This window comes from Branchiostoma lanceolatum, chromosome 7 (genome assembly GCF_035083965.1).
Source record: "Branchiostoma lanceolatum isolate klBraLanc5 chromosome 7, klBraLanc5.hap2, whole genome shotgun sequence".
Taxonomy (NCBI): domain Eukaryota; kingdom Metazoa; phylum Chordata; class Leptocardii; order Amphioxiformes; family Branchiostomatidae; genus Branchiostoma; species Branchiostoma lanceolatum.
In genome coordinates, this window is record NC_089728.1 from 14,288,131 (window position 1) to 14,306,658 (window position 18,528).

Here is an 18,528-nt window from a genome sequence, read left to right on the forward strand (position 1 = left end):
CAAATACAGGCATATGATACCTAAACGTAAACGGATAGGCGAAACGCTTGCTAAACCTTCAGCCGAGGCGAGACCGTCGTGGAAACTAGCTGATAGCAATGCAGAGATGGCCCGTGCGTAAGCGCCGACTAGCGAAAACTTTACAAAGTGCATCTTATCTTATCTTGTAGCAACAGCTGAACTTATTCCATGATTCCGCCCATAATTCGCGCGTCGTGGAATTCTGAATTCAATATTATGTAGCAAAAACGAGATTCATAATTTTCTGTACGAATGTGGCATTTTAATTCTCCACGGCAATGTAGTTTGAGAAGAAAATCGGTTCGAATTTGCGGTGCAGAATACTGTGCCTATTTCACCGCCATTGAAAACTGTAGTTACAAGTGGTCGTAGAGACAGAAAACATTTCTTTACCAACGAAATGAGCTGATTTATCGTCAAAGGAGGGCCTTCCGTGAACGCTGACATGGCTGACGATATAGATGACCTCCTCGACGAGGTAGAGACGAAGTTTCTGGAGAAGAAGGAGAAACCTGGCGATGTCTCCAAGAAGTCGAAGGCGCCGGTGTTCAAAACAAATAAGAACGTCCCAACAAGGTAAGGGTGGGTCGCTAGCTGGGCGCCAGTTCCATATTTGACGCTTTCTTTCAGAAAAAAACAACAATAACAATAACACTGAAATTATATCAAGTGTCATTGTTAAACAGACAGAAAGATTTCGTCGATAAGCTGGTATTCTGTTAAGAAAAACGCCGTCATTCATTGCAAGGTGGGAGGGGGGCGGCACCCGGAAAACTATCTCTTTCAGTCACACCATCATACATGTGTAACGTTAACGTTAGATTTAACTTACAAATATAATCTTGTCATTATGAACTCGCCCTAGATATATAGTAAATATCACAATACCAACATACTTTTATATTGTATCTACAGCCATAATAACAGAAGGACACTGGGTGAAATAACAATTTTAAACATATTCAGTTTACGATTCACTTCTAAATTTCGTGCCCAAAGTAAGATACTTTATAAAATTATTTGCAATGTGTGTGTAAAGCTTTTCAGTTTTATGTAACATCTACTAATGATTAGTAATTCAAGCCAACATGTTATAAGTCTTGTAAACCGACCCGGGACCTTTAGTGATTATGTACTACTCCTGCCATGAACTCTGACCTGTAACACACCTGTTTACATCAGGATTACCTGGGTTGCCTAGCAACTAGGGCGTCGGCCAGGTGTTCAAGCTGTTTGAGTTGTGACAATGTTTTCATAGCAATCAGTGTTATCTGCATAATAAAAGCCGCTGCTCGGAAAGAGAATGGCACGACCCGAAATATGGGACAGGGTCAATTATGCTGATTGTCTTGACGTAGAATTATATTTGACACTTTCTTGGAAGTGAAGAATAACCAGTTGTCCTTCATACAATTCCCACAGAAAATATGATAAATGATTTAGTAGAAGGGCACCCTCATCTGTAGTAATACATAACGGTTTTGTCAGTGACAAAACAAGGTAATCGGTCACAGAGTAAAAATAGATGTGTGATCTCCAAGCAGATGTTTGGGGTGGACAATTATAATGTTTTCTGACCAGATGGCTTTTCAGACTGTCCTCTGTTGAGGATATAGCAAATATAATAATCATTTCAAATGTAGAAAATTGTCACATGTATACATAATGCATGTGTGTTTTAGAAGCCCTGTGCAAAAAAATATCTAGAGTTTATTTATTTCATTCATTCATTCACTGATACAGTTGAAGAGGTTCATCAGTCACGTATAATCACAGTTACAAGAATGTTCTTCGAACAGTGACTTGATAAAAGGTAGCAAAATACTAACCTCCAAATTTTTGACGTCTAGTCTGTACGTCTTGTTCACGGAATGACCTAGTCTCGCGAGAACACGAGACTAGGCCGAGACTTGTGAAGATCGTCCTGCCTCCCCCGCCTCCTTGCGGAGTAGGGGTAAGTCACTGATACAGTGAGCAAAATGTTAAGTTAAAGAAAACTGGCGCCCGCTTCCCCCACCATCAAACAAACACATCACCAACCACATTGTTGTAACAGCTATGGTGTAACTTTTCCATATTCTCTTTGTTTACTTATAGGAAGACGTCAACAGGTGATGCTGACCTGGACGCCATGATAGATGACATCTGTGAAGCACCTGAACCCCCGAAACCACTGGTGGTAAGGAGACCACACTCTGCTGGCTACATGAAACACCTGCATGAAACACCTGCAGTCACCATAGGTTGCACCAAACACCTGCAGTCACCTTAGCCTACACCAAACACCTGCAGTCACCTTAGACCACACCAAACACTGGCCATGAGCCCTAGGCCACATTAAACACCTGCAGTCAGCTTAGACCATGCCAAACACCTGCAGTCACCTTAGGCCATACCAAACACCTGCTGTCCCATGCATGCAGTCACCCTAGGCCACATTAAACACCTACTAGTTCAGTCACCTTAGGCCATACCAATTTGATTTGTTAGTCTTTGAGAAATACTGATGGACTGTGATAACACTGATCATGACATAACATTTTCAAGTACTGGTACCAGACTACGATTTTGTTAAATGCTCTTACTCTCTTAAGAGCCAACGTTACACTTATTTTCAATAATCTTTTTTATTCCATCTGTAGGACAAGACACCAGCTCAGAACTCCCCCAGGACTCCAAGAGGAGCAGAGGGGAAAAGAAGGTAAGTCTTCTGTCTTGTCTTCAACACTCCTGTTGTCTGAATTAGTTCACTATCAGTGCTTGAAAATTAGACCTGCACATGCAGATAAATGCAGGTAAAATTGGAGCTGTGCAGGTATTTCTGATGTCTATCTGTACTAGTCCATGTACATGTTTGACTAGCACAATGAAAATACAGAAAAACATTTATGTTACTTGTCTAATACCTGTGCATGTAAAGGTTAAGTTAAGGCAAAGGTAATCCCATTGTCTTTTTGATGATGTAGGGGCAATTAGTTGTTATCCACTGTGTCTATAGTATGGTATCGGAAGGCGAAGCCCAACCCTGTCATTCCACCGCCTTTTACGTCCCCAACTTAAGTCAAGTACCCATTTTTACACCTGGGTGGAATAGAGAAAGTTGTGTAAAGTGCATTTCTCAAGGGCACAACATCGGTGACATGTCAGGTGATTCGAACCCAGGACCTCTGGATTCTGACCGTTACACTCTAACCGTTACACTAACACAAAGCCGAATACATGTACTGTACATGTATGATAACTTGACTCTTGTTATTTTCTGTAATAGGTGTGCAGTTCTGTACCTAGGAGGAAGCAAGCATGCCATGGGCCTGGGTAGTAGTATGAATCAAAGGTATGTTTTATACTATTACTGAACAACAAAAAAAGCAAACAAGGTTGTGTTTTTGTTTTGTGTTTAAAGGTATTCCATGATTCCATCTTGTGTGTTCATAGATACAAGTTTCATCAAACTCAAAATGAGTTCTAATACATACATTGTAATTGTTCACGCTGTTTTGGGTCTCCCCATATGTAGATCGTGTGACCAGTTGCGCTGCACGGACTGTGACTTTCGCGCAGTGTTTTACGACAACTACGAGTGGGATGCTTCGTGCGAGTACTTGTTCTTCAGAAACAACGTCCCTGATTTCACGAAACTTAAGGCCAAACTGAACAAGAGAAAAGGTAGAAAAAAAATTTGCTGAACTATTTGTATATATTGAAGTTGATTCTCCAATGACTGTTATCACATTTGATGACAAAGAACTTAGATGCTAGGAATATTTTTGCTTTTATTATATTGTGAATTCTAGACAATATAGATAGTAGATACAGTACTTACTAAAGCCCAACTCTTGGAAAAAATCAGTAGTTTTTTTTATCTACATTGCTAACATTCTGTACAACTTAGCCAACCCTGACTGTCCATCACAATTATCAGTTCAACGAATGATAACAGGACAATTAGTGGTTCAACCAATGAGAGGCAATGGCTGCATTTTTATATTTTTATTTTGCATTCTTAAGTTCTGAAGGAGGTGGGTTGGGCTATGGGATTGGTCTATAAGTGATATATGTATCAACAGTGCATTCAAATGTTTTTGTGCTTAGCATTGAGAATTTAATAACATATTTTCTCTTATGTTTTTCATGTTTTTACAGGAAGCAGGGCCTATGCTTGCCAGTGCAAGTGGACATCTGTGCAAGACCTTGTAGACATTCAGAAGAAAACAGATTTCAAATGGGTCTGTGGAAAGCACGACTCATAGCAGGATGGCAGGGAACTGTACTTCAGTCAATACTGGGGAATAGACCAATCCTCACTGTCCATCAGAATTAGCTGTTCAACCAATGAGAGAATGTCAATTATCATTTCAACCAATGAGAGAGTGGCTACATGTCCATCAAATAGTTTTATGTTTTTATTTTTCATGCAACCACTCTCTCATTGGCCGAACCGTTAATTGCCATTCTCCCATTGGATGAAATGCTAGTTGTCAGGACAGTCAGGACCAGTCCATTGGTGTGACCGAAACGAAAAGAAACCTGCTGTAAAACAGGAATTGTTCTGTCTAATGAAAGCATTGTTGCTTGCTGGAGGGCAGATACTTATGTATGTACGTATACAGTATATCTTTTGTTCAACCCCTAACTGTACATTCCATAAGACCTTAGATATCAGTACCTGAGTCATGTGTCAAACACTAATATGAAAAAGAAATGGTGTTGTGTGGTGTCTTATGGACCAATCCTGACTGTCCATCATAATTTAGCAGTTCAACCAATGAGAGAATGGCAATTTGCGGTTTGACCAATGAGATCTTTCATGTCCATCAAAAATTTGCATTTTTAGGTTTTTGTTTTGGATTTCCACATTTTGATGGAGGTGTGTGAGGGGCTATGGGATTGGTCTTTTGACAAGGCACTTGTATCAACAATGTTCTCTTTCCTTCTCTTGTATTGATACACAAGTTTCACACAAACCCTATATATACTTCTCACACATTCACTCCAGTTGTCATACACCACTGTGCCTGTATTACTCATCTTGAAGAAAAGGACCAAAAAGAATATATAGCACCAGCAATTGTGTATGTGCAAATGTATAGTTAAAGTGTTAGGCATTATGTAGAAAGTTACAACCCACAAGACAAATGCTGCTATTGGTCATGTAATGTAATTTTGCAGTAGCACAGTTCTAGTCATGTAGAAAAAAAAATTGAAATGAACGGTTTGAAGGGTGGTGAAAACATGGTTAACCTTTAGCATACTGAAGTAGCTGTTTGGCACCCAATTCCCTATTGGTTACAGAGTTAGGCAGCAGAGAGAAGGTTAATGTCAGAGGAAATTTTCCTGACCCCTTTTTTTTATTAGATTTTTTAAATCAATGCTGGAAGCACAGAAAAGTAGTCTTGGGAAATGTGGAAATTTGGGCCTTTGTAGGTGACTAGTTCATCGTTCAGTGTTGGTGAAAATTGAAATATCATCACAAATTTAAGATAGATTATAGTGATACCATTTATGTCTGATTGATTTGGTTTGTTGTGATATGTGTGTACAAACTGGGAAAAGTAGTGATAGTTTAACCTTATCCATGCTGAGTTACAGCCTTCTGGCACCAAATTGGCATTGATTATGTGGTTAGGCAGTAGGGTATAGGTTAATTTCAGCAGTGGTGAAGTGAAGATTTTTCTAGCATGGCTGGAATACAGTTGGTATTTAGTGTAATGCTCACAAGCCTTTAACAATTTTTCCTTGACTAGATAGCCAGAAAAGCCCCATGTATTGTTTTGAGGTTAAAAAGTGTAATATCACCTTAGGGTTTTGTGCAAAAGTAGCTTACATTATGACATTTGAAGCTACATTTATGCTTCATAATTTGTTGTAGATATTGATACCTTAGTCTGAATGATGATTAGACTTATTTTTTTTCTTTTGTGATGTTGGATATGATTCATGAGTGATTGTATTTTCTGATCGGGTGCGAAAAGAATGAAATTAGAAAATTTTGTATTATTTTGGCTGAAAGGGTAAAAATGGTGCATTTTAGCCAACAAAGTCTGGTTTTTACAAAGTAAAGACTGTGAAGTACTTGCTAGTTCTGAATTTGATCACTTAAACATCACAGAGTAACAACTCTCATAAGTCTGCTGGGTACCCTAAGGCCACCACATTAAAGAATTGTGTTATTAACACCTGGATATCTTAAGTGGGTTTATACTGATGCTGCTTTAGAAGATCTCTTTAAATTCACAATCTATTTTCCTAATGTGGAGATCTTAGGGTACCTGGGGAAATTTGCATTGCATACCCAGAAAACCGCCTCTTGGTGTAACATACCAGGTTTGTACTGAGCAGTACAAGGTGTATATCTGGACAGATTTATTTGATCCACTCACACCGGGAAGGACACCTACTCTTTTTGATAAATGTGGTGGTTTTCTTTTTCATGCATTTTTTTGTTGCTGAAACAAGCAACACTTTGAACTCTACAGCCTAACCCTGAAATATTCATGATAAAATAAATAGATAGAAGACATGTACAAAACCACTATATCATGTGTAGTGTTGTTGTTTGTGTTGTTGTTATTGTTATTGTTATGAATTATCTAATGGCAGTTGCAACACCCTAAAGTCTATTTTAATTATATCTGAAGTCTGAACAGACACCTTGTGTTATGATTTTGGGAGGGGGGGGGGGGAGAAAAACTTATAAATCAAATAAATTGACATAGTATTTTACACTAGAATTCTTTTAGCCCGAGTTACAAGAGGAAGGAAACGACACCCAAGGCAATGTAGGTTTGAAGCAGCTTACTCATTTATTTTCAATAAATTATGAATTTCTAAAACAAAAGAAATACAGTATTATGTCATATCGCATGGTTTGAAGTCGCTTAGTCGTTTTTCTTCAATAAATTATTAATTTCTAAATCAAAATAACTATCATATCATCGCCAACGGTTAACTTATACCTGAGGTTCTTTTCCCTCACATTCCTACATGTATATACCGGCTACATCTTCCTATATACATAAATGACAAAAAAAGGAAAGCTTCAAAACACGACTTTGAGTTCGAGTTTTAGAAAAGTCCTTTTATGTCCTAATCTCAAAATCAGCACATTTGAAATTACATGATGATATCATTCTACTTACTGGTACAAAATCCTTAACAAAAGTTGCACTTTTACTGGCCTGTTATCTAAAGACTTTAAACTATAGAATAACTTAAGAATATTTCTATCAAGATATAGTTGTACAAAATACTCCTACATTGCTCATACGTTTCTAACGTGTAAATGTGGTAGCCAGCTCCAAAAGGGAGGTTTGGATATGTATTTAGGTTATACGTGATATGCCGCTTGTTTTGTTGAAAGCTGCCCTGAGAAATGTTGAGGTGGTCCCATTCCTATCTTGGACATCTTGTTCAGCGTTACAAAACGCCGTTTCTGGGATTCCTGTGCATCTGCAGGAATGGTAGAATCTTCTGTAGAGGCATCTGTCCCCGTCTCGCCCCTAGCCCTGTACTTCTTCTCGCGATAAACGACCTGAGTCGAGATAAACAACGTCAAACACTTAGACAATCTTCAAATAATCAAGGATAACATTCTTTCAGAAACTCCAATTTTGGAAATATCGGATTTCATCAACGTCAGTGGTCTTCACGGCCGTTACACCATGCTATTTTATCCCTGGCGACATTTCCAGCTGCGTAGGCAAAGATTGCTCATGCAAAGATTGCATGGGTGGACAGATTGCTAAGTCCTTCCAAAAGCCCATCAGAAAGGACAAGATAGCTTCGAAGATTCATATTTGCATCAAACAATGTTTTGGGGGTTTCTGAGGATAAGGTTAGGACGTCTTGTGTTGTTGCACGAGGTCGTGACGAGTGATCGGTCAAATCTAGCACAAAACTAAACACAAATGGGAATGATGTCTATATAGATATACATGTACATGTATACAATGTTGAGATTGTAATATCGCTTTTGATTGTATACCTTAGCGAGGTCGGTGTGTTTTCCTGCAGTCCATTGCCCTCTGCTGGTCCGTTGGTGCTGTCAGGTGAGACAGCTGCCGCTCCGATTGTGTTGTCTGTTGAGACAGCTGCTGTCGTCAGGAGGTCCTGCTCCTTCAGGCTTCTCTTAAAGATGATGGAGTCGCTGGTCTGACACTGGCGGCTCCAGGGAGGCCTGGAGTCAAACAAAGATACGGTTTGTGTTAGATACAGATTTACCAGTATTACCAGATAAGGACCATACCATCTAAAGGCCATACATTCTCTCTTGTATCTGTTTTTTGTAGATTAGGCCATGTTAATTTGTTACATCCTCTGGGGACCCCAAAACTGATGCAAGCGTGCGAATTTATGAACAAAACTACACATGGTATACCGAATAGTAATTCTTAATTTTTCTTATTTCGCATTGTTCTTCTTTGACTTTGAAATTAACTCTGGTATTCTACGACATTAGTATCTGTTATCCGAAGCATTTTCATTTTTTGTAATTTACAGAATATAGTTTATCATTTTGTAGCTGCTTTGTATGATAAACAGTATAGCAAAAAAACTTATTTTGGAAACGAACGAAAATTGATGCGCGCGCGGATGTCCTCCAAACAATCAAATCAACATGGCCTTAATTGCATTTCAGACGTGGCACTGTTGGTGACATACTTTGCAAACACATCATATACAAAGTTTTCCGCTGCATAATTTGAGTGTCTCCCAACCCTGCTAAAGATTACATTTCCTGCATTTTTGCCAAATGTCTTCATGACGTACTTTAATGACGTAAAAGAATACACGCGACCTTTCACGTCCGCAAAAAACTGCTGTTTTTTGGTAGCTCAGCGACCTTCAATACGTACACATGACTTTGGAGGTTCGTAACAGAAATTTAAAGTGTGTAACACATCGCCAAGGGACATTTTTGTCAGGAAAGACGATCATTCGTCCAAATTGTAAATTAGAAAAAATTACCTCGCATGCATTTTTGTACTTTTGACCATTTTCTTCGATAGAGTTTTCAGTTATCTGCGAGTTGTAAATTATACAGTTGGCAGCCCATATATTTCCAATGTTTGCGCGAGGAAAGCAGTCGGAACGCATGGCATGCCTCTTTGTTCCCCGCTGTGGCAGGTTGTTTACATCGATCCAAATTGTAGATTTAACAAAAATTACATCGTATGCATTTTTGTACGTTAACTATTTCCTGCGATAAAGTGCTCAATTATCTGTAAGTTGTATGAGATATACATTTAGCAGCCCATATATTTCCTATGTTTGCGCGAGGAAGCAGTTGGAACGCGTGGCATGCCTCTTTGCTCCCCGCTGTGGCAGGTTGTTTATGAGGTGCCGACAGCGCCGTGATAAAGGCACCTCCCTGCTGACACCATGGCCTTGACCCGAGGGCTTTCCAGTCATCAACCGTCAGTTAACGGCTTGGCCGTTGTGCAGGAGTACACTAAGGCGAGACCGTTAAGTGTGATGCAATGGTCCTTCACGGAGCACCCAATGGTCTCTAAGATCTTCGTTCGATCTCTTAGTGATCTCCAAGATCTTTCGATGATTTCTAGCTTAATGATCTAAAAGACCAATGTTTTTTGGTCACTCATAACTTGCCTAATTTGTGGTATTTGTCCTGTTGAAATGGGATCTCTTTAACCACACTTTGCGATGCAACAAAAACAAAGCATTCAATTTTGCCTTACACGTTACAACGGGTTCCCGCTGCAACTATTCCTGTAATTATTACGGTATCTAAAACACTCTGGGTTTCTAACAAGGTTTTTCGCTCGTCGAGGACCTTTGAGGACAGGGAACCCGCTCGTTTTCTAGCTGTATGATATTTCTGGAAAAGTTATACGTCAAATCCCGAACCACTCATAAAATATCAAATTCAATTCTTTCCTCAACATGTCAGTATATATAGGACTGAGCGGTGAACGTGCATTTCGAACATCGGTCGCCTGCAACCTGACATATGACAAGACCAGACCGGCCGCATCTGGTTCTCGTCGGTCTGAGACCTGCTGGATCTCGGAAGTCAGCAAGAAACGGACCATATGACGTCAATATGCTAATTCAAGCACCTGGCTTTGTTGAAAACTGATTTTCTATTGGGATAAGCGACTTATTTTTTTCCAATAGCAAAAGCTCATATTCAGAGTCCTCTGAGAAATGTAGGCATTTGTGGCAGTTTCGGAAAACTATACCTACATGTAGGTACCTGCCGAACTAAGCAATTATCATTAACTAAGCATGCCAAATGCCAAGACCAGCTGTAGAGAGCTTGTGCTGTATGCCATTTAGTATCTATTGACCTAAATGATCTATATCTATCTCCGTATCTTCACAAACGTAATGACATAGCCATGTATGAATGCATGCAGGGTTACAACGGGTCACGCTCGGTAAGGGCTGCTGGTGTGTTCAAGGGCAAATTTAGACTGTCTTCGTGGACAGATTTGGACTGTTGAGTCACTGCTCTTTGGACCCTACAAAATTCCTCTCAGATCACTGTTTTAAAATGAACGTACTCATTTTGGACATCCCTCAGGTCCTGCTGACTGTAGGTTCTATATATGTATAGCATGGAAGATGTATTTCTTTGCAATTAGCCCTCTGGTATAGTTTTGCAATAAGATTATTCGTTCCTTCCACAAACGCTGAGGGAGCATCTTATCTTACCGTGCCGAAGCGAATAAAATATTTCATATCTGATGCGATATCAAGCAATGGAATAAGCTCTACCTTTGGTCTGAGCGTGAGCGCCGTTAGAAGACATATTTGCATATGATGTTAGTCTTTTTTTTACGAGCGAGGTCAAGTTTGTATTTATATGTCTGCGACCCAATACATCTGAAGCCTGGCTGAAACTTCTAAAAAGGCCACGTACGTATGACACGTACGGCCCTCTTCTTTCAACAAAGGGCCGTCTAGGCAGCTGTAGACAACTTATGATTTGGCTAATAGCAAAGACTGTTCAGTTCTGAAAGTTAAGTACAAAGTTTCCATCTAGCTAGTCCGTTAAGGATTTAAACTGAATTCTGCGTTTTCGCAGTCGTTTATGTTTAGTGATTTCATATTCCTAATCAACGTTTAGCCGTTTCTTCTTGGAGGTGAGGATATCTGAGAAAAAACAGCAATAGAAAGGCCGTGCATTTTCAATATCCTCTAATTTACAAAACTCGTGTTTCTGAAAAACTATCTTGTGTTAGAGGACGGCGGATGATGGTGTTCTGAAGGTAATGACGTAGACGCAATGTCTTTCTGATGCAATGCCCTTCTACTAAACAGACAATGCTACCACAAAATAAAAGATGATTCTTGCTGAAAATGGAAATATATACTTACATGCAGTTGTGTCTCCGTCTGGCTGCGTGTCTTTCAGAAGGGGATGCCGTTGTGTCATCTTCGGACCGGGTGACCCTGTGCGCCGCCGGCGCTGCATCCGCTGTCCGCTCCAACACGACGAGAAGGAAGATCACCCAAAATTTCATCAGAATCGTCGTTTTCATTGCTGTTGCGTTCTTCAAACCTGTTGTTGCTGTCACGGCCCTGTATATATAGGAACGCAGGCTTACTCACTGATAAATTAACGGTATACGGAACCTGGATGTGGTCGGCTAGAATACTTCCGACGCCGTTTAAAGTAAAAGTTAAAGCCCAACTTAAGGACGGAAGTGAATAGTCGGTTAACACGATTGGTTCGGACAAGATAACTCTGGCAAGGCCCTGCAAACGGTTGAAGCTCCCAGCGGTTGGCGGTGGCCTTTTATTTAAACAAAAGAGATACGCAGGTTGCCACGTGGGCAGAGGAATTTCTCGGGAAGGACAATCCCATTCCTGGCTAAGGTCACGTACAGTTCGGCATCGTCACGGGCCAAACTAAATAAACTGAGAGTTTCACGTTTACTTTTCATTTCGACTTTCACAGTCGTCTCGTTTCTATCTTTCCCTCGTCCAACTGTTGTATTCTTTTATTCTTCAGATATTCTTTATTTTCTTTATTCAAATATAGTCTACAATACTGCTTCATAGCCTCAAAGACAGCATTTTTATAGCCTCAAAGACAGCATTTGTACCCAGAGAGGAAAAGGCATGGGAAATAAAGTGTGAGAACTTTCTTGGCGGGAGTCCCACACTTAGCCAAGTGTTTACTACTGTGCAGCAGTACCTTATCGGTTTCAGGAAAATCATCATCATCTGACCAATGTTATGACTATCATTGCGGCCTCACGTGGCAAATAGCAAACATAAATAATGCCATATCGAGACAGAACCAAATTGAAAATCGTCAATTTTGTTTTGAAATTGCGAACGAACCACAATGGCGGCCTCACGCGGTAAATAGTAAACGTAAATAAGGCCAAATAGAGTCAAAACCAAACTGAGAAGTCGTCATTTTTATTTTGAAATTGAGAGCGAACGGTTTGACATAAGCGTAATGGGGGGGGGGGGGGGGGCAGAACCAAGGAGTCTTAACTCTAAGTTCTGCAGTGCGGTTTCTACCCGGGTATGCTCCCGAAGATACAGACAGTTTGTTCTGCTTTATGTACCTTGTCTAGACACACTGGGTTCCGGAGTCAGACGTGACCACAATGGCCAGGTGGTCCTTAACCAGAGGTTTTAGTGTAATATAGAAATCCAACCCCACAAGAGAAGCATTGGGGCCCCCTCCCCTTCCTCCAACCGTTTAAACTTTTAGTTCATAACGAGTTGCCGGAACCTCGGTAAAGAGTTGTCTACCTATATTTCTGATATCTTTAGAAACCAAAGGGATGTCTGTTTATGATTCAAATGCATTGTTATGAATGGGCTGGGACGCACACATGTTCAGTCCATTTCGGGGAAGCCCGTCAGAAGTCCCAATTTGGTGAAACGGATATCTAGACGGTTAACTAACACGTCGGCGTTGTAAAATATGGTCGGGGTGGGGTACAGACTCATCCGTCTCGCCGGCCAGATGTGCCCGGGGGCGGTAAACGTGCTCTATATAGTGCTAGGGCGTCTCCGTCACCTAGCAACAGCCTTAGTTGCGCCCCCTGGCGATTTGTGACGGTAAGTAACTGCGCAGCAATTGATTTTTGAGCGGTCGTCGTGGAGGATGAATTTTAGAACAAACCAATTTTATACTTACAAATGTCAGTTTCGGACGTATTAACAGTAACAAGTAAACGTCCGAACGACAGAAATCACGAGTATCGATCAGTATGAAAGAAAGGGGTTAGTATTGGCAATAGGTGGCAAAATCTTAGGCAGATTTCACCCAAACGACGTCACAGATATAACTTACATGAGTATGTATAAACTGGTGTACGTGTCATTTGTTTCTTTTGACCTGCCAAGTCGGAAAATGGCGAGATTCGTTGACGCTAGCTAGCTGTTAAGTAATTGAATGATTGCGAAGCCCGTCAATGTTTTTTTTGCGGAAGTGTGAATTTGTACGTGCTCTCAAACATGTGCAGAGGAAGAGGCTAAATACATCACAGACGTCAAGCCAGTGCCACTGAATCATTCAACCCCATAACCTCCGACATATGTAACTGCCTTATTGGTCTCACATGGCACAGAGAGAGAGAACGCACTAATACGGACAGAATAACAATTTGTCCTATTTATCTTGAAGTTGAAGGGTATGAAAACATGGCAGGTTGTGTGACGAACCATTACCGAAGAAAATAAGTCACGGTCACGGCCAATCATCATCCTCAGCCAACCCGATATCACTCGGTACGTTACCTCAGCCAACCCGATATCGCTCGGTACGTTACCTCAGCCAACCCGATATCGCTCGGTACGTTTCCTCCCATAACGGCCCTGCTGATTCAAGCCGGTAAACTCGCTTCTGGTGACGTTACCGACACTCGCTCATGAAGGTCATCAAGCTATGGACATTGTGCTTTTCACAATATAATGATAAAGTGGCGTCGCGGTGGCGCAGTGGCAGGGGACTTTGGCCCCAGAACCCAGAGGTACCGGGTTCGAATCCGGGTTTCCCTGATTTGTCCCGTTGACGTTGTGCCCTTGGGAAATGCACTTTACACGACTTTCCTCACTTCACTCAGGTGAAAATTAGTACCTAGCTTCGGTTAGGGAGGTTAAATGGAGGTCCCGTGTTTGAGGAGAGCCACACCTTGAGCACGTTAAAGAACCCACCACACAAATCGAAAAGAGTGTTGTGTTACACAATCTCTTGTTGTCAGTGACTGGTTGAACCTATAGATAGCCCGGGTTCCATCCGATTACTACCGGGGCTCCTAGCAGCCTCACATGCAGAAGAGAGAAGAGCGTCAAGCGTTTTCTCAAGATAAATCACTCACCACTTTGGTACTGTCTGCTCCTAGTTTGGCTGTGAAGCACGGGTGTCTTACGTAATGTGTATTTCCCCGGGCTTACGTAAATGAGCAGTCGTAATGGGTTAGGAGGGGGGTTAAAGTACGAAACTGTCTTATATAAGATGCTATATTACTAGTATGTCGTGCAGTGCTTTATTCTCTTGTGTAAAGTGGGCCCTGATGCCGAAACTGTATGTTTCTTAAGTTATAGCTGTTGTACGATGCTTTAGTCTCTTGTGTAAAGCGGGCCTCAATTGGTGACGACACGGGTCACTTTATTGACCAGAAGTCCAGAACATTTCTTAAACCGTCAAACAAAAGACTTGTGGGGTGCTATTTGCCATCCATTTTTAAACCGTCTAATTTTAGATTTATTACTATCATGTTTACCCAATTATCTTCCCATCAGAAGATGATGAAAACAACATGCTGTGCATGCTTGTATTGGTCCAGAACGCAACTTCAGTCATGAAAAACAAACAAAAGCCATGCGTAAGTTACACGTGTTTCTATTCCTGTGGGGCATATTATCAGAGTAGAACTCTACAATGACAAACTAACCTAGTTCGTACCGACTCAACCTGCTTAAGGCTACTTTACTCATTTAAAGACTCTAGTTCCTTGCCCAGGGAAAGAACAACAAGGACGTGCTCCCTATGTGACCTGTCCAGCAGTTTGAGGGGTACATTGAGCCCTATAACTACCGTTGAAGCTCATAAAAGGATTAGACTGTCTCCACTCAACTTTTCTTGGTCGAGTCCTTTTCTAAAACGATTGTCCGATGGGTTTAAAAAAAAGGGGGCAAATGACTTGGTCTTTCCACCGTTTTAGAAAGGGGATTTAGAAAAGGCCAAAGGTCAAATCACGCACCATTCACGTGTTGGGGACCACACCTTCCATGACCCAGAAAATATAGATAAATCAATAGGGCAAAAGTCATCTATCTACAGATGACTTTTGCCCTATTTTCGTCCAATCAAAACAACAAGAGAGCAAAAAAGGCGCACGCGCGTGTATTTACTATTGGTCCCGTTATGTTTAGACACTGCAAAACATCCCGTCACTTCACGAATGAGCATTAGTTATTGCGGCCTACAACTAGCCTGAAGTCCAGCCTTGTTAGGATATTGGAGCAAAGCTAACAAGGCTGGACTCTAGGCTAGTCTACAACGTATTCAATACGCCTTTTTTCCACGGGAAGGTCTGATGCTACGAAACAACGAAGAGAGGTGGGCACTTTCTTGGACGGTATATAGCACAACAACACATTTACAATTTCCCAATTATTTCAACTTGGAGTCAATGAATTGACTTGAAATTTAGTAGCCTGATTTAATCGCGCTTCTAACAGCCGCCCGTAAGGGGAGGCGACGTAAAAACCCCGGACAGCTGGAGTTTGCGTTATACAGACTAGACAGCTAGGAATTATAAATGGGGGCTTGAGACCATCATAACACATTCCTAGTTTCCCGATCAGGATCTTTACCGGTAGAATCGGCGTTTCTGCCTGATTGCGCAATATCTAGATCTACGATAACACTTTTTAAACATCTATACATTCATAGCTGACAAATATTACCAATCATAATCTTGCACCTCAATAACATAAGTGCTGATATAAGAATTAAATACACCTTCACTTCTACAACAGCAGCCAATCTTAAGACATACTGTGGCTACATGTTGCCCATTAAACAAAGACACAAAGTTTCACCGAATACAATGAAAATACAACACAACACTAAAGAATCTTAGTTTTGTAACGTTAGAAACGGACCAGGAAGGTTGTGGGTCACAGATGATGGTGAAAGATGATGGTGAAATTTAAGTAGCCTCTACCAGGCTCCAGACGTGGCTGGAAAGAATAGAAATCTGCCACGTGGCGAATTGTATCTATCGGCTGGCCAACTCCTATATTTGGCCGATTTCTACTCTTTCCAGCCACGTCTGGAGCCTGGTGAGAGGCTAAAATTTAAGACGTCACAGCTTTTTTTTTTCTTTGTGAAAATCTTTCTGCTATGAAACAAGGATTGATATATGAAAAAGGGAGTGACGTTCACAGTGCGATAGAGCCCGTAGCCACGCGGTCTTTTCCCATGTACGTTATTGCACTCTGTCCCTACAAGTAGTTTGCTGGCCTTGACCCAACTCTAACGCGCTCAGTTCTCTTGAGATGATACTAGTACGTTCGTGGTCGTTGGGCCCTCCCAAAGGGACAGAAATTTCCAATGTTCAAGGTTGGGCAAAATACGGCTCGTCTTTGTACGTTTTCTTTCCATTACTGGCCGCCTCTCCACGTAAAGTTCATGCAGTAAAGACTTCACGCCACTTTTATCATAGACGTATAAACTTTTTTACGAGCGAAGAGACGTACTGCGTTTAGACAAAGGACCTAAAACTTGGCATTCTACTAAAGATGAAGAAATATTTCCTCACCACCACCACTACCACCGTGTCAGGAAAATTGCGTATACAAACATTTATGAGTGTCTGCATGCCTAAGGCTTCATGCCTTAAGCGTTGTCGGTACATTTTTTGTAATTGGTCGCTCTTATTCCACATAGCACGTAACTTGTCGTCCTGAACTCATCCCTAAGTGCTCCTGGCAAACTCTTCGTACCTTGTAGTCGAACGCCAGAAGGCACAACGGAACATCTGTTTGTGTGGGTGTTTGCAGCCTTTGCACCAGCCAGTACCTGGCTCGAACTTCACAATGTGATTTTAACTCAGTTTTCATTTACAAATTTGACATTGAGATCCCCTAATCTAGCGAAGCAGTGCGTATATTAATGCGCGTCATTTTACCGTTAAGCGTAACTACTGGCCCCTTGATTTACCATTAAGCGTTGGCCCTCCAAACTTTAGGAAGAATCCCCCCCCCCCCGCCCATGCAGACACTCTTAGTCTTATGATAACGAAAATTAATCACCCTATATTGCACAACAGTGAGGTAGATCATGAAAAATTTACTCACCACCTCGCAAGTCACTTGGCTGGCAGAAGGCTGAAGAAGGCTGGTACCGAGGCTTTTAATCTCGCGCAACTGCAATCTCTATGTACACCCTCCAATCTTATACCAAGGAGGTTAGATACACATGTTTTTAACCTCCTTGCTTATACAAACGTTTTAATCTCCGGCACCCTTTTTGATGTTTCACGTGCCCATCACGTGAAGAGCAAAGGTCAGACCGCGATTGGAAGACGCAATGGCGATGTTTGTCTAGCCTCCTTTGCAGGCTTTCTTACGGTCGCCGGCGTTAATTTTCGCTAAATTGGCGCTAAAATAACGCTGATTGGCGATTTTCAAACACTTCTAGACCAGGTTTTTGTGCTGGAAAAAACATAATTGTCGGCTGCAGTTACGATTTTTATCTATATGGCTATACAAAAGCAAACATAATGCCGGAACTACTTTTTATCAATGTCACTTTTTTATGGTCTCTTTCACTTTGCTTACGTCCGAAGTTATCGCTTCAAAGCTTAACTGGACAACTAAGGACACCCTTTAAGATCTGGAGATTATCATTTCTAGGTTGATTACGGCTACTCTCCAAGCAGAGGTTGGTGGGGAAGATTGTGACCGTTTTATCAAGAGAGGTGGGGAGAGCGGACCAAAAAACTGGGCATTTGATAAAACGGTCACAATCTTCCCCACCAACCTCTGCTTGGAGAGTAAATTACGGCGTCGTGTGGCGTAACGGCCGTCAAACAAGGGAACCCGAGTTCGATCCCGGCTAGCCCCAGACATGTCTGGACATGCGCCCGGACGTCATGCCCTTGGGAAAGACACAAATTTCCTCACTTCACTCAGGTGTAAATGAGTACCTAGCTTCGGTTAGGGAGGTCCCTCGGATAGGACGTTGATTGGAGGTCCCGTGTTTGGGGACAGCCACACCTCGCGCACGCGTGCGTTAAAGAATCCACCACACCTTTCGAAAAAGAGAAGGGGCATGCCCCGGTGTGCGATGGTCCAAACCTTACAGTCTGATCTAGGTTGACATCTTGAAAAGATGGTAGTCACCTGTTATGTCAATCCTTCCACAAATGTGGTAAAACTGAATAAATGAATAGAAATAAGTTAATGACGACTCATGCTCAGTAGATATACAATTAACGACAAAATTACTCACACCAAGGACAAACTATATGATGTCCTTGCTCATACCCCTCAGGCCTTTGC

At 41.5% G+C, this 18,528-nt stretch overlaps 2 protein-coding genes across 2 annotated transcripts; one reads left to right on the top strand and one right to left on the bottom strand.

The window, feature by feature from the left end:
- The first annotated feature begins 330 nt into the window (after nt 1–330).
- LOC136437815 (cilia- and flagella-associated protein 418-like) lies at nt 331–6,556 on the top strand. The gene is made up of 6 exons (XM_066432305.1): nt 331–597; nt 2,119–2,200; nt 2,664–2,722; nt 3,290–3,355; nt 3,539–3,687; nt 4,165–6,556. Exons 1-6 carry the CDS (start codon nt 467–469, stop codon nt 4,269–4,271), a joined length of 594 nt encoding a protein of 197 aa, XP_066288402.1. The 5' UTR covers nt 331–466; the 3' UTR covers nt 4,272–6,556.
- Nucleotides 6,557–6,801: 245 nt separating this feature from the next.
- LOC136437816 (uncharacterized) lies at nt 6,802–17,442 on the bottom strand. The gene is made up of 4 exons (XM_066432306.1): nt 17,323–17,442; nt 11,365–11,568; nt 8,006–8,197; nt 6,802–7,552 (listed from the first exon to the last, which is right to left on the bottom strand). The coding sequence occupies exons 2-4, from the start codon at nt 11,526–11,528 to the stop codon at nt 7,438–7,440; spliced, it is 471 nt and encodes a 156-aa protein (XP_066288403.1). The 5' UTR covers nt 11,529–11,568; nt 17,323–17,442; the 3' UTR covers nt 6,802–7,437.
- Between the last annotated feature and the right edge of the window lie 1,086 nt (nt 17,443–18,528).

Bases quoted from the DNA above. Each gene is read 5' to 3' on its own strand.
- LOC136437815 (XM_066432305.1), top strand. From the start codon at position 467: ATGGCTGACGATATAGATGACCTCCTCGACGAGGTAGAGACGAAGTTT. The intron at 2,201-2,663 runs GTAAGGAGACCA...TTCCATCTGTAG, and splicing joins AACCCCCGAAACCACTGGTG to GACAAGACACCAGCTCAGAA. The intron at 3,688-4,164 runs GTAGAAAAAAAA...ATGTTTTTACAG, and splicing joins CAAACTGAACAAGAGAAAAG to GAAGCAGGGCCTATGCTTGC.
- LOC136437816 (XM_066432306.1), bottom strand. From the start codon at position 11,528: ATGAAAACGACGATTCTGATGAAATTTTGGGTGATCTTCCTTCTCGTC. The intron at 8,198-11,364 runs GTAAGTATATAT...GTTTGACTCCAG, and splicing joins AGACGGAGACACAACTGCAT to GCCTCCCTGGAGCCGCCAGT. The intron at 7,553-8,005 runs GTATACAATCAA...ATCTCGACTCAG, and splicing joins AACACACCGACCTCGCTAAG to GTCGTTTATCGCGAGAAGAA.